Source organism: Mus musculus, chromosome 5 (assembly GCF_000001635.26).
Source record: "Mus musculus strain C57BL/6J chromosome 5, GRCm38.p6 C57BL/6J".
Taxonomy (NCBI): domain Eukaryota; kingdom Metazoa; phylum Chordata; class Mammalia; order Rodentia; family Muridae; genus Mus; species Mus musculus.
Window position 1 is genome coordinate 26,071,589 of NC_000071.6, and position 20,161 is coordinate 26,091,749.

General features: G+C 43.3%; 1 protein-coding gene and 1 long non-coding RNA gene across 2 annotated transcripts; one reads left to right on the top strand and one right to left on the bottom strand.

Moving 5' to 3' along the window:
- Positions 1–10,583: 10,583 nt before the first annotated feature.
- On the bottom strand, positions 10,584–17,676 carry Gm10471 (predicted gene 10471). The gene is made up of 5 exons (NM_001177579.1): positions 17,497–17,676; positions 16,353–16,512; positions 14,821–14,964; positions 14,002–14,185; positions 10,584–13,257 (listed from the first exon to the last, which is right to left on the bottom strand). The coding sequence occupies exons 1-5, from the start codon at positions 17,588–17,590 to the stop codon at positions 13,081–13,083; spliced, it is 759 nt and encodes a 252-aa protein (NP_001171050.1). The 5' UTR covers positions 17,591–17,676; the 3' UTR covers positions 10,584–13,080.
- On the top strand, positions 16,500–19,638 carry Gm52807. Its single transcript, XR_003955877.1, has 2 exons — positions 16,500–16,685; positions 17,340–19,638. It is a non-coding gene; the product is annotated as a predicted gene, 52807 (long non-coding RNA).
- Positions 19,639–20,161: the final 523 nt, after the last annotated feature.

A 20,161-nucleotide genomic window follows, 5' to 3' on the forward strand; every position in this document is an offset into this window, starting at 1 on the left:
GCCTGGCCCAGGCATGATAATGAGGTTCTGTAAGGTACTGAGAGTATAACCAATCAGATGTGAGACATGCAAATGAGGTATGATAATGAGGTTCTGTAAGGTACTGAGAGAGAGTAGCCAATCAGATGAGGAACATGCAAATGAGGCTTAGTGCATAACCAATCCGGGTGTGAGACACGCCCCTCCTAGGCCTATAAAAGCAGCACCAGTTCTGGGCTCGAAGTCTTTTCGCCTCTACAATCAAGCTCTCCCAATAAACGTGTGCAGAAGGATCCTGTTGCAGCGTCGTTCTTCCTGGCCAGTCGAGCGCGTGCAAGAAGTGGTGCCAAAACACGGGACAAGAAACATCTTCAGGTACGAGCAAAGACCCCCTGCTACAGGGAGGATTCAGAACTGCATCATGGGGAAGGAGTGGTTAATAAAGGTTCCCGTAAAACAGACTGCTGAGAAGGATCCAGAGTGGATTCAAAACTCTTCAGCTGGGGAACGGTGATAATGAAGTGTTCCTGCAAAACAGACTGCTAAGAAGGATCCGGCGTGGATTCAAAACTCTTCAGCTGAGGAACAGTGGTACCGGTAAGTCTCCCAAATTGATCCCCAGGTTAAAGGGGGATATGTTTTTTAAGAAAAAGAAAAGGGAAGAAAAATAAAAGGAATCAGTGATAAAGAAAAGGAAATAGTAAAGGGAAAGAAAAGGGAAAGGAAAGAAAAAAAAAGGAAAGAGAAAAGGGAAAGAGAGAAGAGAAGGAAAGAAAGGATTGGGACAAGTTAAGGTTCCCAGTTTTGGGACAAGTTAAGGTTCATGAGTTATGCTTTTTTCTCCCATTGACCCTTTGTGGGCAGGTCTGATAGTTTTGGTCTTGTTTGTTCTGATATATGGACTCTGTTACTGTTTGAAACTGTGTGTAGAGGCAGTCAAGACAGGTCAGAAAATCCTTACAGAGCAACGAGAAAGTATGTCGGGAGAGGAGAAGGGCTTAAAAAGAAAAAGGAAAAAGAAAGGAGACACAGTGTTATCAGGTGGACCAGAAGAAGAAAGTATACAGCAAGCTTATGGCTTGCTTAATGAAACTTTAAAAAATAATGGCTTGATTATTGCACCAGAAAAGGTACAGCAGTCTAATGTTAGTCATTTTCTAAGAGCCACTATTACTTTACGATGTGTCACCCCACAAAAGATTAGTATAAGAAAAGATCATCTAAAGACACTAAATGATTTTCAAAAATTATTAGGAGATATTGTCCTACAGTGTGGTAAATGTGTAGAATTTATTAATACCCCTTCCGTGGGTGTTAATCCTCGCGGATTGCGACCCCTAGATGTTTGGCAAATGGACGTCACGCATATCCCATCTTTTGGGAAATTACAATATGTACATGTAACCATCGATACCAGTTCTGGTGTCCTACATGCCTCTCCCTTGACAGGGAAAAAAGCAGTTCATGTCATATCTCACTGCTTAGAGGCTTGGGCTGCATGGGGCAAGCCCCTAGTGTTAAAGACAGATAATGGTCCTACATATACTTCTTCTAAATTTAGCCAATTTTGCAAACAAGTGCAAGTAAAATATATTACTAGATTGCCCTATAATCCACAGGGCCAAGGCATCATTGAGAGAGCCCACCGCACTCTGAAACAATATTTACAAAAACAGAAAGGGGAAATAGAGGCTATGACGCCAAAGATGGCTCTATCCCTTACAATATTTACTCTTAATTTTTTAAAATTGGATGATGCTGGAAGATCACCAGCTGAAAGGCACGGACAATGGCCTCAATCGCCCAATGAAATGGTCAAATGGAAAAATGTCCTTGATAATAAATGGTATGGCCCAGATCCTATCTTAATCAGATCCCGGGGAGCTATTTGTGTTTTTCCACAGGGTGAAGAAAATCCACTTTGGGTCCCGACACGACTGACAAGGACCATGAAAGAGCAAGATGAACCCCAAGATGATTCTCCTGCTCCTGATGATTGAAACCAGGATAAGTATACCTTTATGGGCCATAGTAAGATCATGGCCAGTACCTTTACGAGTACATTCCAATTCTTCTACCTAGCCTTTGTTTTTTGCAAAGGAATGTTTTTTGGATGTGCCTTATGCACGACAAACTCCTCAAGAGTCACGGGTGTATAAGAGTACTAGTTTTCATTTAAATTATATATTATGCTTTGTGCATAATGTAGATAAACCTTTTACACCCTGTATACTTTTAAGAAAAAGATTATCTCTAATTGGGCAGATCAAATTAATACTGCTGACACTATAAGTCAGATAGCAGAAAAAAACGTCTGAAGCATTGCTTACCCTGCAAAGGGTGGATTCTCATATCACCTCAGGGTTAATGTTAGTGAATCAGAGAGTGGATATTTTACAACATGACATGGAACAGATGATGGATGTCATACAAATGAGTTGTGTGGCATCCACTTCGCATGTATGCATTACTCCCAATAGGTATATTAATAATTCTCTTATTAAAAGTACAGACCTATCAAATTTCCTGAAGGGGAACTGGTCGCAGGAGCTGAAAGGGTTACAGACGAGGTTGCAGATACAGATCCTGAACCTTAATGGGACCAGAGTGGAACCAGTGACCCTTGGAGACTTTACCTCTTGGCTTACCTCTGCTTTTTCTTACTTTAAGGAATGGGTGGGAGTGATTTTGTTTGGTGCTGCCATATGCTGTGGACTGGTGTTCATGCTCTGGTTGGTATGCAAATTCAGAACCCAACAAAAACGTGACAAGGTGATTATAACTCAGGCACTTTTAGCTATTGAAAACGGCTCCTCCCCTAAAATTTGGTTATCTATGCTCAAGAATTAGTCAGCATGAGATGGGATGAGAGAGACTCAATGATCATTGATCAGCCCTTGCTCATCAATAGGGTGATCATGATTTCCCCACTAATTCATTTTTTGGCTGGCCTCTTTTGCAGAGTTCGCCCTAGGTCATTTAGCAGTTATTGTCACACAGCACTGCAGTATCCAGAGACGGGCAACTTTCCTCGTTCACAGTCCAACCTAAGACATGGGGCCCGGTGGCGATAGGGTTACCCTATGACGGGTAAGGCTGTGATATTAGAAGAACAACCTAAAACAGGAGCCACGGCGGATGGGCATAATTGCACAGGCCTAGTCCAGCCTCATTTTATTAAAACAAACAGGGGGAGATGTGGGAAGCCACATGTGCCGTTGCTGAGTGGCACTGACTACTGCTGGCCACTACGCATAAGATTGGACAAACAACCAATGTGTACATATGCAGTAAAGTTTTTTGCAAAGACACTGCCTGGCCCAGGCATGATAATGAGGTTCTGTAAGGTACTGAGAGTATAACCAATCAGATGTGAGACATGCAAATGAGGTATGATAATGAGGTTCTGTAAGGTACTGAGAGAGAGTAGCCAATCAGATGAGGAACATGCAAATGAGGCTTAGTGCATAACCAATCCGGGTGTGAGACACGCCCCTCCTAGGCCTATAAAAGCAGCACCAGTTCTGGGCTCGAAGTCTTTTCGCCTCTACAATCAAGCTCTCCCAATAAACGTGTGCAGAAGGATCCTGTTGCAGCGTCGTTCTTCCTGGCCAGTCTAGTGCGCGCAAGACTGCTTTAGGTGGCAAGAAGAAAGGAGTGCTGCCCCAAGGTGGGAAGAGGAGGAAGTAGTGTTCTCCCCTCAGGACCTGTTCTGAAAAGCTGGGACTGTACTAAAAGTTAACTTGGGCGGTATAGGTGGCCGCTGCCCTCAATGACATTTGACATTAAAGGTACGGGTTTGCCTTCCCTCGAGTCTGTGCTGGACGAATTAATAGAGACACTGACTGGAAATTGGTGTATTTTGAGAATATGAGAATTATAGAAATGATATAGCCAGAACCAGGAATAAGTTAAGGACTGCCTTTTTTACTTTACTTTGGATACTGCATTATAGTAGATTGGTTTCAACATTTTTGCATTATTTTTATAACAAAGCTTGTGTATTTATCAAAGCGGGGAGGGCAGGGGAAAATTATATCTACCTGTGATTTGCAAGTACTGTAAATGGATGCAGGTACCTGGTGTTGCTTTTAACTTTTACTGTCGGTAGAGGTTGTATGTGAAGCCAGTAACCTGGGCACCAATGTGGAGTGTGCTTGAGAAAAACAAAGTAGTTACAGTGGTTCTAAATAAGACCCCTTGTATTAGGAAAACTTTGGCACTAAATATAATATTAAAAGTAGAGTGCTTTTTGATGTTGGTTCGGGTGATGCATTTAGCCAATGGATTGCTTTAAGTGATAAACTGGAACCACACTAAGTAATGTTAATTAACCTTGTTACTCCAGAAATAGTTGTCATTTTGTTTGTAACCGGTGGCTTTTGTTTAATTGGCTTGGGTTTTAGATATTGTCAAGTGCAGGGCTGGCATTCACTATGGAACCAAGGCTGCCCTGGAACTCAGGGCCAAGTGCTGAGATTATAATCGAGCAGCTACGCCCAGCAGCAGATTTCATGGTTATTTCTGTCCTAGATGTTTTTTCCCTGTTTCATTGTCTTATTTTGTTCTTAATAAACTTATCTTTGCATAATTAAAAAAAAAGAGTTCATTAGCTGAAAATTGAGCATAAGTGAGGAGTGGGACACCAGCACTGTGCCCTGGCGTTTTTGTGCCTAGACACGGCTCAAAGGGAAGGTGTGAGGACAACTTGGGTTCCTCTACATGGACAGAGTAAGGTGAAATAGGCACTGACCAGGCTGAGCAATACTTCTGAGGCCCCTTATTACAGGTAACAAGCACATTCTCTGCCCTCCTTCCAAAGAGCTTCTGTTGAGACCATGGATCTTGTAAGGTAAGGCTATAGTAAGGTCACACAGATTTCTTTCCTAGTGATGCAAAGTTCTCTCTGATAAGGCTTGCCCCATACCATATCTGTAGCAAATTTGTTACAAGCCAGCAGTCTATTTCATGCTGTTCCTGTAATATGCTTCCCAGTCATGGATGTAAAACCTTTCAAGGAGCTAGACAGAAGTCATCAGAAACTCTCCACTTCCTTGTCGTGAGATGAAATCCAGGAAAACAATGTGAACTTGGTGGCCAATTAACCATGCATCATACTTCTACCTCCACCATTCTGTGTTCAGTACAGGAAAGTGTTCATGTACCTTCATGCCGGATTTATCTTGATATATGTTCCAGACTGGGACCCTATAGGTGGAACAACAATATTAACTAACCAGTACCCCCTCTCAGAACTTGTGTCTCTAGCTGCATATGTATCAGAAGCTGGCCTAGGGGGTACTGGTTAGTTAACATTGTTGTTCCACCTATAGGGTTGCAGACCCCCTTTAGCTCCTTGGGTACTTTATCTAGCTCCTCCATCGGGGGCCTTGTGATCCATCTAATAACTGATTGTGAGCATTCACTTCTGTGTTTGTTGGGCCTCTGCATAGTCTCACAAGAGACAGCTATATGAGGGTCCTTTCAGCAAAATCTTGCTAGTGTATGCAATGGTGTCAGGATTTGGAGGCTGATTATGGCATGGATCCCCAGGTATGGCAGTCTCTAGATGGTCCATCCTTTCAACTATGTTCCAACCTTGTCTCTGTAACTCCTTCTATGGGTGTTTTGTTCCCAATTCTAAGAAGGAGCAAAGTGTCCACAGTTTGGTCTTTGTTCTTCTTGAGTTTCATGTGTTTTGCAAATTTTATCTTGTATCTTGGGTGTTCTAAGTTTCTGGGCTACTATCCACTTATCAGTGAGTACATATTGTGTGAGTTCTTTGTGCTTGGGTTACCTCACTCAAGATGATGCCCTCCAGGTCCATCCATTTGCCTAGGAATTTCATAAATTCATTCTTTTTAATAGCTGAGTAATACTCCATTGTGTAAATGTGCCTCATTTTCTGTATCCGTTCCTCTGTTGAGGAAAATTTGGGTTCTTTCCAACTTCTGATTATTATAAATACGGCTGCTATGAACATAGTTGAGCATGTGTCCTTGTTACCAGTTGGAACATCTTCTGGATATATACCCATGAGAGGTATTGCAGGATCCTCTGTCCAGTTTTCTGAGGAACCACCAGACTGATTTTCAGAGAGGACCCATGGCTCCAGCTGCATATGTTGCAAAGGATGGCCTTATCTGGCATCAATGAGAGGGGATGCTCTTGGTCCTGTGAAGGCTAGATGCTCCAGTGTAGGGGAATGCTAGGATGGTGAGGTGGGATTGTGTGGGTGTGTGGGGAAGTACCCTCATAGAAGCAGGGGGAAGATGGATGGGATTGGGGGTTTGGGGAAGGTGAACTGGGAAAGGGATAACAGTTGAAATGTAAATGAATGCAAAACCCAGTAAAAACGAAATTATTAAAAAACAAACAAACAAAAAAAAGAATGGCTGGCAACATGCTTTCTCTGGCAGAATCAGTTCATAAAACCCAGAGGACCTGTGCCAGTGTATAATCAAAACCTCTACCCTGCCTTTGTAGGTGCTGAACTTTTAAAAGTCCTGGCTTGCCAGCAACTCTTTGTGGAAGCACAGGGTTAACTCTTTCACACATTAACTCTCTGATTGATCCCCACGCAGAGTCAGTTCCATTCAGTAAATACTCACCCAGTCACCTGGAACAAGTACTTCCACAATATACTCTTAGATCTGCTATGGCAAAAGGGGAGCTTCAAATGTCCTTCCTAATTAGCAACAACAAAACACAGCAAGCGTATGGTCAAGGACAACCACATCTATCAAAGCTATTTCCCAGAGTGACTTTGAAGGTTATCATATCTGGTGTGTGGTTATCACTGATGCTGTATTGCAAGCAAAACTGAGGCAGGTGACTCTGGCCTTCCTGATTTATTTTATATACTTTTGTGATTGTTTTTATTTCCTCAGCAGCTGTAGAGCAATGACTGTATATTACTCAGTGTTTGGCTACCGAGTCATGAATGGATGTGTGTTACAGAGTACTATATGTAAGGAGTATGAGAATTCATGACAGCATGGATACAGTATGGTGGTGAATACATCTTAGTGTGTACATGGGGTAAGCCACATGATCCCCACACAACAGATCATCGCCTCGTGTATCCCTAGGTGGCTATGTCTTCACACATATACAGAAAAGGATAGCTGGGTCTGGGTTTAGTCAGAGAAGATGCAACTGACCCTAAAGAGACCGAGGTCTCTGGAAGTTCAGAGGTCTGGTGGGGTGGGTTTGGGGATCCTCATGGACAGAGGAGGGGCAGGGAATGAGTAATGGGATGTGGAAGACACAGAGAGCAGATCTGGAGTTTAAAAAAACATAAGTAAAACAAAAGCATAAAAGTGTTTTTTTCTTGTGTTTCAGCCTTGCTTTTCTTTCTAAGCAGAGTAAGTTTGTCACCTTTCTGGATTGATAGAATTAATAGGAGCTAGATATTTGAAAGCAAAGATGGCTATTATACCAGCATGGGTTCAGAACATCACCAAATCAAGGACAGGGTGAGGGAGTGGGCCATGGAGCCAGCTGAGAGCCACAGCCTCATGACTGGAGGCCTGAGCATGCCAGGCTTCCCTGGGCCTCACTCAGTCCTCACTCACCTCACAAGATGAGGACTTGCTCTGGCTTGTGGAGAGTAGAGCATTGATCAATGTGACCACTAGGAGGTGCAGTGATGAGGGGTCAGGACTAATTCAATGATGTGGGCAGATGGTCTGTTACCCTGCATTTGGGTGTGGTATCAGAGAAGGAAGAGTGGGTGAGCATAATCAGGAATGACATTTCCTCAGAGCCAAGCTCTAAGTACAGCCTTGGGCAAGTGGGTCCATCATACTGAGCTTTGGCTTCCTTATCTGTCATTGATGATAAGAATCCAGACCTCACATTGATGTTGTTTAAGTGAGATGCTGAGACAGCTGCCTAGCTATTGAAAAGAGATTAATATTATTGCTTATTACAGTGTAGACCCAGGGCCTTCACTGGGAATAACAACAACAATAACGATTGTGCTAGCAGCAATAATATTAAACAAAGGAATCGTTGTTAGGTTTTTCCCATCTTTTCTTTCAGTCAGATCCAAGTTTAGGAGTGCAGAGGACTGGGCCTGGAGACTGCTGTAGCTGGTTGAGATTCACAGTTGCTTAGCTGGCCCCTCTGGAGAAACAGTGAAAGCCACTTTTGGCTACTTAGGTCCAAGGCATGCATAGGTAGGATAGCCTCTACTAGTCACATGCATGGTGGTGGCTGTCTTGGGTTGAATCATTGTCCCTTGCACTGCAGCCCAAGGCTTTTCTTAGGATTAAATCAGGGAGAACTTAGGGGGATTTGACCAAGAAGAGACTTTTATGAGATGTGCAGCAAATCCCACTGTGACAGGCGGCTTTGTTATGAATACCTTCCTTATAAACAGTCCTGGAAATGCCCATGTCACTTTTTCCACAGGAGGCCACACAGCATGGTAATTCACTTTATGTTGCCTTCTCTTCTGGAGTTAAAATTCCATGTAAAGAATAAAGTAGATCCTATGACAGCTGTACTCTTAAAATTGATCTGTGTGGACTGGGGTTTTGTTTTGTTATTTTTTGTGAATTTTTTTGGTTTCTGAGCCTGTTTTGTTTGCAAGAGGAGTATGTATTCTACAGGACAGTGACTGTAGCTATTCTGAATTTGGGTGGAGGGAATCATGTTCCAATATTCTGTGTTTTTTGGGCCCCTGCATAGTCTCACAAGAGACAGCTATATGAAGGTCCTTTCAGCAAAATCTTGTTAGTGTATGCAATGGTGTCAGCATTTGGAGGCTGATTATGGCATGGATCCCCAGGTATGGCAGTCTCTAGATAGTCCATCCTTTCATCTAAGCTCCAAACTTTATCTCTGTAACTCCTTCTAAGGGTGTTTTGTTCCCAATTCTAAGAAGGAGCAAAGTGTCCACAGTTTGGTCTTTGTTCTTCTTGAGTTTCATGTGTTTTGCAAATTGTATCTTGTATCTTGGGTGTTATAAGTTTCTGGGCTAATATCCACTTATCAGTGAGTACATATTGTGTGAATTCTTTTGTGCTTGGGTCACCTCACTCAAGATGGTGCCCTCCAGGTCCATCCATTTGCCAGGGAATTTCATAATTTCATTCTTTTTAATAGCTGAGTAGTACTCCATTGTGTAAATGTACCACAGTTTTTGTATCCATTCCTCTGTTGATAGGCATCTGGGTTCTTTCCAGCTTCTGGCTATTATAAATAAGGCTGCTATGAACATAGTGGAGCATGTGTCCTTGTTACCAGTTGGAACATCTTCTGGATATATACCCATGAGAGGTATTGCGGGATCCTCTGTCCAGTTTTCTGAGGAACCACCAGACTGATTTTCAGAGAGGACCCATGGCTCCAGCTGCATATGTTGCAAAGGATGTCCTTATCTGGCATCAATGAGAGGGGATGCCCTTGGTCCTTGAAGGCTAGATGCTCCAGTGTAGGGGAATGCTAGGACGGTGAGGTGGGAGTGTGTGGGTGCGTGGGGAAGTACCCTCATAGAAGCAGGGGGAAGAAGGATGGGATTGGGGGTTTGGGGAAGGTGAATTGGTAAAGGGATAACAGTTGAAATGTAAATGAATGCAAAATCCAGTAAAAACGAAATTATTAAAAAAAAAAAAAAAAAGAATGGCTGGCAACATGCTTCCAAGTCTAGAAATGCTTTGCAGTCTGGGAGAGAAAATGAGACACTGTGCTCCACACTGAACATTTAGGACAGCTTAGTCTGGTAAGGGCTGACATGAAATATTATTTCATATCACAAGTGCCAGTAGAAAAATCCAGGATAATGTATACATCTGGTAGCATTTACCAAACAAACCACACAATGTTGTGAGGACCCATACTTGAGTAGGCTTTGCAAAACCCAGGCCCCTTCCAGTTCTAAGATGGAAAAGGAGAACCAACCATTATAGTAGTATCTTGGCAGTGTGGGTTAAATCAAGTTTCACCCACTTTCCACTGTGTTTCGGATGACCCTTTCTCTGACTGAATCAGTTTTTAAAACCCAGAGGACCTGTGCCAGTGTATAATCAAAACCTCTACCCTGCCTCTGTAGGTGCTGAACTTTTAAAAGTCCTGGCTTGCCAGCAACTCTTTGTGGAAGCACAGGGTTAACTCTTTCACACATTAACTCTCTGATTGATCCCCACCCAGAGTCAGTTCCATTCAGTAAAACTCACCCAGTCCCCTGGAACAAGTACTTCCACAATATACTCTTCAAAAGGGGAGCTTCAAATGTCTTTCCTAATTAGCAACAACAAAACACAGCAAGTGTATGGTCAAGGACAAGGGAAGCATGTTCCAATATTCCATTCTTTCAGTAAGTAAACTTTTTTATAACCCAAATTTAAAAACTATGTACAAATTACAGAAACTAACAGAAAAGTCTCTTACATGTAGAAATATGGATAAGAGTAGACACAGCAGGGGATAATAGGTGTGTATGCTGAGTGCTTACAGCAGCTGGCCTGCCCTAGGCCACCCAATACTCTTCCAGATTCCCCCATCACACCCTTCACTCCACCACCTACCCTGTGCTTATGTTAAGACTCCCACTTTGCAACAAACTTATCAGACAGGGCTTTTACACAGTTTGGGGAGGGCTTGGATCACAGACAAAAGAAACAGGGCATGGGGGATCTTTTATTGTTTTCTTCAAGTTGGAGAGATTGCTACTTTGCTTAGAACAAAAGGAAATACATGATTGTAGCTTGTACCCAAAAAAAAAAAAAAAAAAAAAACCTTAAAAAAACCCAAAACCAAAACAACAAAACATAAAAACAAAACCCAATCCATGCTAAGTGGTTAGGGACAGGCAAGATGATCTCTGTAACCTCGAGTGGCCAGCCGCATGCAGCACTCTTGCCCTGTTTCCCATGGTTAGCTGCTGCCAGGCTGTTTATACTTCTAATGCCATCCACCACCTGTGGCTAGCCTACAGTGAGCTGGCTGCCACTCACACTTCCCCTTTACCTCTTAGAATAATAACACAAAAGACTTGTAATATGCCAGCCAAATTTATTAGGGGAAATCTACAAGCACAAAGTGCCCATGCAAGCAATACAAAACTCAACACATATAAATAAAACCTGCACACTTAGATCAGGAAAATGTACCTACATTACTCTATTTCCTATTTATGAAATCCCCAGGTATTTATGGACCTTAGGGCCCTGTAGTCTAGCACCATCTTCCTATTCCTCCATTTTTGTCCTCCGTTCCCTCTCTCTTCTCCATCACACTTCCACTCTCTAATATTTCAGATCTGCCTTTCTTCCCAATTGTCCAATAAGAGCCTCTAGCCTTATCTGACCAATTAATATTTCACCTGACTGAACCTGTGTTTAGGGACTCTTGAGGGAGCAGAAAACACAAACAGCAATCCACAACTTTCCCCCTACCCCATTTTGTCCAATTAAAAGGCTCTGAACACAGAACTGCCAGTGGTAACATCAGAGCCCTGCATACATGCCTGGCAGCATAGGACAATGAGTATGCGCAGATCAGGCACTGTACTTAGACATCTCCTGAGATTTCTCCAATCAACTGGACATGATCCTGGCCATCTAAAACAGCACCTTCTCTGGAAGGACAAAAGCCAACTGCAGGAGGTGTGGGGATGCCTCACAGATAAGAGCATCTGCTACTCTCTAGAAGACCCACATGGTGCCTAACATCCATCTCCAGGAATGGTTGTGGTTCCTTCTTCTGTCCTCTGAGGGAAATGTCCCTCAGGAGGAGCCACATACAGTATTATATTCAGTAGGAAAGACACCCATTCACATAAATGTTAAACATAAGTCTAATCAGCAACAGCAAAAACACAGCAAGTTTATGGCCAAGGACAACAGCATCTATCAAAAGCTATTTCCCAGCAAGCCATGGAAGGTCATTATATCTGCTATGTGGTTATCACTTGATAAAGACCAGCTTCAAGATCGCCCTAAAGAAACAGATGGACTACCGCTCTAGTGGCAAGTAGGAAAGTTTTACTGATTTCTACAGCTTAAAAACATGGGGTATGACTTTGCAAATTTTGCTCAAAAATAACATTTTTACTTAGTTGCATCTGGCAAACAATATTATCAATTTTGGGGTCATTTTCTCATAACAACAATGAATTTCAGAAGAAGAAACTGTTATCTGAAGACCCAAGGACATCTTCCTCCCAGGGTAAATATTAACTCTTGACTAGGAACAAGGAAAAACTCTGGCTCACAGAAAGTCATGTTTAGACATCCCTCCCTTTCCCCAGTTAACGGCTCTGACCCTTTCAGGCCAGAACCAAAGGGAAGCCATTGTTCTCCTCAATCACTGATGCTCTATTGCAAGTAAACTGAGGCAGCTGGCTCTGGCCTTCCTGATTTATTTTATATTCCTTTCTGAGTGTTTTTATATCTGCAGCAGCTCTAGAACAATGGCTGTATATTACTCAGTATCTGGTTCACGGGATCATGAATGAATGTGTTTTATAGAGTGCTATATGTTAGGAGTAAGAGAATTCATGACACCATGGATGCAGTATGGCAGTGATTACATCTTCAAGTGTGTGTCCCTGGGGTAAGTAAAATTATCGACACAAAAAATCATCACCTTGTATACCCCTAGGTGGCTAGGCTATGACTTTATTATACAGCCCTGGCTGCCTGGAACTTACAAAGATACATCTCTGGATGTGAGTTCTAGGTCTACAGCAGGGGATAGAACACCTGAATAAAGAAGATGGTCTCAAGAGTCACTACTTGCAAATCAATTTTTCTGCATAAGAAATAGAATTTTTAAAAAATAGGTTTTAAAAGTTCAATTAATATAGAGATAAAGGCAAAAACAAACAATGAAATACAAGAACAAGAACATATAACTTCTAAATAACATAAAAATAACTCAAAGAACAAAATGAAAACTTCAACCAAAACTCTAAAGGAAAATTATTGTTCAGCAGCATTTTTCTGCACTTTTAGCAGCACAGCCCTCCAGCCTGCTGCTCCTCTTGGACACTTGGTAGCAGTGCAGCCGCCTCAGTTCTCTACCAAGAGTCGTTGTCTGAAGAGAAAAGGGAACAACGCCCTGAATCAGCCATGTCTTCCTCGGTAGGGCCTATTCCCACTCAGGACATGTGCTATAAGAAGATTCATCTGAGGAAGATTCATCCGAGGAAGATGGTGGGTGCTGGGGATGGTGCTCAGCAGGGGCTTCCTGGCATGGCAACTCATTCTGCAAGATGCTGTCTTCTTCAGCTGTGGCCAATCCCAGCTCTCTTGCAGCTTCTGAGACCTGGGAGAGGAAGGCAGTTACTAAGACACAGGAATGGTGGGGAAGGGCATGGCAGCTCTCAGGCTGCAGTCTCCCACTACCTCAACTTTACTTGAGAGTCAACATTAATATTTTAACTGAAATTACAGATTTGAAAACTGCAGACAGGCAAAGTATTCAAAAACAGTCACAAAACCTGGGCTATAAAAGATCAACTCAGGCTTCTATCAGCTCCAAACAAGAACATGGCAAAGGAAGAGACCTCAGTGGATTACAGGAAGAAAGGAGAAGGCCACATGCCACCCAGATCAATGATAATGAGAAGCACTCATTTGACATTTGTACTTGGCTCTAATCCCTCCAAGGTGAATTGACCTAGAATGTCATATGACCTCTGCCTGTCTCCTGTCTAAGGACCCAGGACTCACTTAAACCTCCACATAGCATTCCACCTATCATGAAGACATGCATGCAAGAATGTGACATGTTATTCACCTGTCACCCTGAGTGGAATGCAGACTAAAGCAGAGTTGAAAATACACTTGCCAGTAGTAACAGTGTCTCAAAAGAGGCTAATTCAGTGTCTCACAAGAAGCTAATTTCCTAGAATATTTGTGTGAAGACAGAGCAAAGAACAGTTACATTCCATGAGGAGGGTGGCTGCTTGGAAGTATGGACTAGAAAGTTGGCGGGGGGAAGCAAAGATAGATCTAATGTGTCAATGGTATCAGATAGTCATAGCCTGACTGAATTGTTTGTCCCTACCTGATGTTCTTGAGTCTCCAGGTTGCTGGTCTTCTCCTGTTCGTCTTTACCACTCAGGTTCAACTCCACCAAACGTTGGTGAATGATGGCCCAATCAGCATGTATTTCCTTGCTCTCCTGCTGCAATATCGCCAACTTCTTCTTTATAAGATTCTCCTCCAGCAGGATCCGGGTGTGCAGGTTACTGGAAACACACTCTGCATAGTAAGATCCTGCAGCCTCCTCCTCCCATTTCTACTTACAGGTCCCATTAACCTGACCTGTACCCTGGTTCCCATGAAGACCTAATACAATCCACCTCAATACATCCATGACAGCTGTACAAACAGCAACCAGCCATTTCAAGGAAGAAGAAATTTTTGCTGCAGTCCAAATGCCAAAAAGGGTCCATGTTTCTCCAAAGAAAAGAGAGATCTCCATCTACCTATGACAGCCAATGCATTGGGGCAATCCCAATTAGTAGGCTGCAAATGAAATCAGGGAAGTCAGTATAACCACAGGGAGGGCACTCCATCTTTGTGTTACACCTCAGTTAGCTCTGTAAAACCTGCCTGAGCCCCAGAGGCCCAGTACAGCATAATAACCTTCTCATGATCTGAATCACTTGTCTGTCTAGAGGCTCCAGAGGATGCCTGGAGAACACTGGCAGTAGTAAGAGTGTCTAAGAGGCCTAGGAAAACTGAGTCCAAAAGATCCAAGGCAAACTGATGGCTGAAAAGCAGAAAGGATAGAAGGAGACCTGCAGATGGTCCAGACCAGAAACAAAGGAAAGTAGAAATGGCCATTTCACAAGTGTTGGCCTCCCTGACAAGAACTTACCGATAGAAATTTTTCTCCTTCTTGAGCTCCTGCTTGTTCTCTCGGGCCTCCATGTTCTCCATCTCTAAGTTGTGTAGAAATGTCATGATCTCCTTCTCCTTTAATTTCAGTTCTTTATAATGTCGAGTTTGCCTGTGGTAGGGCCTGACCCCAGGAAGACAGAACTCCATGAACTTAGGCTTTTAGTAACACATGAACTCAGGCTGGGTCGTGGACTACTGCAGCCATGGAAACCACACTCTGCATTCTAAATGCTGGGATTTTCTTATCCTTGGGAAACTGGCTATCCTAGCCCCAGAACACCAGAAGCTAGGCATCCCGATGGAGGGTGCCCTGGCTCTCTGCCTTACTCAGTAGGGCTGAAGGGCAGACTAAACAGTTATGTTCTCAGGAGCCTAGGCTACGGGTCTTTGCCCACCAGACACCTGTGATGGTATTCCCCCTGTTTTCATAAGAGGGATTCTAAATCCTGGATACCTAATACTGTAGAGACAGATATTATACATAATTCAGGAGATGAGGCCAGAAATCACCACAGATTTATAATCTGCTCAAGAGATACAAATGTATGAACATTTCTGACCACATAGTCAAAGTGCAATGCTATTTAAAGTGGGGACTCCCAGACCTCAGGACCCACCTCACCTGGAAACGGTTAGGCAGGTAAATCCTCAGGCCAAAACACCTACCCCTAGATTCCAAATTGTGGAGAGAAATAAAAACATAGAAAACATATTCACAGGTCTGCCCTGTGCACGCACATAGACTCACAGACTTAGACTTATACACAAGATGGAGAAACAAAGAGTGAGAGAATGGGAGAGAGAGAGAGAGAGAGAGAGAGAGAGAGAGAGAGAGAGAGAGAGAGAGAGAGAGACAGAGAGAGAGAGACTGAGAGAGACTGAGAGAGAGAGAGACACAGAGAGAGAGAGACAGAGAGAGAGACAGAGAGAGAGACAGAGAGAGAGAGAGACAGAGAGAGACAGGCAGACAGATAGAGAGACAGAGACAAAGGGAACACAATGACAGGTAGAATAATGTATGCAACATTACTGCCTCAGACTATAAGGCACACAGACAAGGAGGGACAGGCATGAACTTCAGGCATTCTAATCAAGCACTGAGAAAAACTTTGTGGGACCAGGCCCCTCCAGATTCTACCTGGAGGTTCCAGCACTGTCACCTGCGAGACAAGTAAAAACACAACTACAAACACCCATCACCTAGAAACCTGCTGTCAACGGCTTTCCAAATGAATCATAGGAAATCATCACTGCCTCTATCCCTGAGTTCTTCACTCAGACTCCACGTTCCTCTATTCAAGTGGAGGGAGCAGAGGAGTCTATTACCCTTCTCACTCCTGACAAATCTTCAGGTGCAGTCTCTCCTCTAATAAGTATTTAGTGACATGAAGCGGGTCCCAGGTATGTTCTGGTGGCATAGCTTCCTAGAACCCACACCTTTAAAAGCATAAGATGAGGGAGGCATTGCAGACCCCAGACTGACACCACAGGTTTTGGAGCAATGTATACCTCTTGTTCATGGATCCCTCGGTCACGTAGATCAGGCGATCTCTCAGCTCATTTGTCTCCTCGGTAGTGAGCTGGATCTTTTTGATCAGCTCCTTCTCTTCCTTCTCAAACTGCTTTTTGCTTGTGACAGGTACAGGGGATGTTTTCTGTCTGTGAGCCACTGTACGTAGATGAATACCAGAATATTAGATGTGAGAATGCAAAGAGTGTAGACTGACCACAGAGAAGGAAAAATGCCTGTAACCTGGTGACACCACCAAGAGATTGGTGCCAGCATGAGATTTCTTCTCAGTGGATCTCAGTTCTACCATCACTCTAGAGAGATCAGGCGATGTAAGTAGGCAGATGTTTCCTCATTCTCCTTAAACATGCTTATGAGGACCAGAGAGATGTCTTCTCCAGGGTACAATTTGGCTTCAGAGCCCTGAGCCCTGTGGTTTCACAAGTCAGATGATAAATACACTATTCAAAAGTATTTGAGATATTGGAGATGCTCCAATATCCTACCTGTTACTCTAAGCCTAGGAATTGGCTTAAAAAGTCATGCAGGGGGAGAACATAGTCAACACAATAATCCACCCCCCCCGAAACACAAAACATCCCAGAAGTAGGAATAGAATCCCCCTGTGGGTCTATCAACTGCTAGTTCTTTGTTTACAGTGTAGAAATGCCTGCCCCCTACAATTGGTGATAAAGAAAGTTAAGGTAGGAACTGTCACAAACAGGAGGTCAGAGTAGTTCTGAGAACATGAGGTCTTTGTCTGGAGCACCATTCTCTCCCTGTCACTAATGTCAGATAACTACAGGAGCTAAAAGAAGCCATGGACTGAAGTGCAGGATTTCCCTCCCCAAAACTGGCATAGCTTAGACCCGCTGTCACTCGTGATGGTCTCATTCTGTCCCCATGTAACACCCACAATACCCAGTGCAAAAAAAGACTTGAGGTTCATGGCATAACAGCTTTGACCTTGTCAATTCCTTCCTTAGGGGATGGAAAAGTACTGTTCTGAATTCCTTGATGTTCAAGAATTGTGATAACCATGGAAATGTTTTCGCTACCCAGAGTCTCCAGTTCCACATTACTGGAAAGGCCAGCTCAGGCCACCCCTACCAGGAAGCTCAACATCCACTTCCCAGGACTTACTCCACATTCGCCAAGTCCACCTCCTTCGTCCTTCATTACTCTTAGATGGAAGGTCAGCGTCCTTCCTCCCCTCTCTGGTCTCTCCCATCCACATTGGCTCTCTGAAAAAGTCTGCAGAGTCGGGCAAACAAGGCCATCACTGCAATGTCCAGCCTCTGACTGAGAAATCTCAGTGAGTTTGTTGTCACTACAACACTGGTGACATCATGAAGGTTGCTAAGAACTCTCTAGAAGACAATAGAATGTCCAAGAAGGGACTGCTGATGTCATGTACTACATACAGCCTTTGGTTTCCTGCTAATTTTTCCCTGTACTGATAGGAAACTGAGCTGCCCTTTTTTGGGGCATAGCCATTGAGCACATCCTCCTTCCAAAGCCAGGGTTTGCTCTAGGCTTGATTGGCAACACCTAAGTAATTCCTATGTATCTAACTGAGTGTTTCCTTTCCAAACCCTTCTCAGAAATATCTCATCCTACCTTAAATTTTCCTCAGTCAGCAGTAGGAGCAATTAAAATCTACTGAGAAATCATACCAGTTCAAATATGCAGCCAAAATCTACTCCTGTCTCATCATGTACAGGTGCATGAAATCTCATCCAGGCAGAGCCTGCAGGGCCGGGTGTAGTGTGGGTGTGTGTTAGGGGCCACACTCATGAAGCCTTGTGCTTAGCATTTGAAAGTTGCCCCAAGATCCCTTAGGAGGGAGACATGCAGTCATCATGCAGTCATCACGCAGTCATCATGCTTCTGACAACAGTCTAGAGATCTGTTGGCAGAGAATACTGAAATATTGGAGCCACCAATGAGTGGCCCTCAGATTGTGTGGGGGCTTTTCTCACTGCACCAAACTCACCAATCAGTATTGCTTATAGCCCTCTGTGTGGTAGACCATGAGATTTTTGTATGTAATAAATAATATATTCAACAGAGTTGCAGATGTGCAGGTAGAAAGTATAGGCTAATACTGTAGACAGGTTAGTTGACAGAGCAAGGGCCTAGCATCTTGTATTTGGGTTCATGTTTGGATCCACAAACCACACAAAACCCAATCTCAGTCAAACATGAATGATTCATTAAATGCAGACCCTAAAGTTGATTGATCAGAACCATAGCTCAGGTTTTGGGGGTTGAGCCATAGCCTCAAAAATCTATCTTTGTTAACTTATAAAGACAAGAAAACCGAAAACCAAAACCCTAAAACCAAAACAAACAAACAAACAAAAACAAATGAAAAAACACGATTAGTTCATTTAAAGTTAGGGAAATATCCAGTGGTCTGTTCTGATCAGGCCATTTTAGATATAACTGCATACTGACCTTTAATTGGAGGGTCCCATGGATTGGTTTATGGACCATTGTAAGATTAACAAGCCTCATACAGAACAAAACAGGATGTGGACACAGTGACTTTGCTCTGAGTCAAGTTGTTTTTCTGTGTTGATGATTGGCTGTCATATGACAGCAACTATCTGAATAGGGCACAGACATAGAACACAATGGCTCTTGCTATACTGGGCGGTATATGCCTTAGCATTAGATTATCCAGGTCTCTCACAATGACCAGTTCTGTTTTCACAGTACTTGGAGACCCCACTTGGAAGCCCAAATATAGGAAAGTGGAAGCAGAATTGTCTGAGCTCAAGGTTAACCTGGTCCACACGGGGTATTTGAGACCCTGTTTCAGAAAACAACACTGAAACACATGCTACATGCAAGGCCTCACTAGCCAATTCTTGTCTATTATAAGGAACTTACCATTCTCTCCCTTCCAGTCTTTCTTTCTGGGAAGATGGAGAAGTGAAAATGATCTTTCCATTCTAAGGACCATGTTCTCTTTTCCCCTCAGCCCACATTAAGAACAAATAGAAGTGAGTATCATCATCTGAACAACTGAGTAATATCCACTGCTGCTAGCATGGTACTGTGCCCATGATAATCTTAGCTTCCTTTAGTGTTGCTGCCCCAGCAGGAAGTATTAAGTGCTGAGGCCAAAGCTCAGAGAACCTTTCAAGGGGCTAGAGAGAAGCCATCAGAGACTCTCCACTTCCTTGTCCTGAGATGAAATCCAGGAACACAATGTGAACTTGGTGGCTAATTAACCATACATCATACTTCTACCTCCACCTTTCTATGTTCAGTACAGGAAAGTGTTCATGCACCTCCATGCCAGATTTATCTTGATATATGTCGCAGGGCGCAGACTTTTTAGAGAGTTGCGTGTAGTCAAGCAGTTGGTGCCCTCAGTAAGATGTCACGAATAAGAAGTGACCACACTGTATTTGTTTAAAAAGTTCATTAGCTGAAAATTGAGCATAAGTGAGGAGTGGGACACCTGCACTGTGCCCTGGCGTTTTTGTGCCTAGACATGGCTCAAAGGGAAGGTGTGAAGACACCTTGGGTTCCTCTACATGGACAGAGTAAGGTGTAATGGGCAGTGACCAGGCTGAGCAATACTTCTGAGGCCCCTTATTACAGGTAACAAGCACATTCTATGTCCTCCTTACAAAGAGCTTCTGTTGAAACCATGGACCTTGTAAGGTAAGGCTATAGTAATGTCACGCAGACTTCTTTCCTAGTGATACAAAGTTCTCTCTGATAAGGCTTGCCCCATACCATATCTGTAGCAAATTTGTTACAAGCCAGCAGTCTATTTCATGCTGTTCCT

Bases quoted from the DNA above. Each gene is read 5' to 3' on its own strand.
- Gm10471 (NM_001177579.1), bottom strand. From the start codon at position 17,590: ATGTGGATGGGAGAGACCAGAGAGGGGAGGAAGGACGCTGACCTTCCA. The intron at 14,965-16,352 runs GTATACATTGCT...TCCTGGGGTCAG, and splicing joins GAGGGATCCATGAACAAGAG to GCCCTACCACAGGCAAACTC. The intron at 13,258-14,001 runs GTAGGGACAAAC...TTCCTCTCCCAG, and splicing joins TGGAGACTCAAGAACATCAG to GTCTCAGAAGCTGCAAGAGA.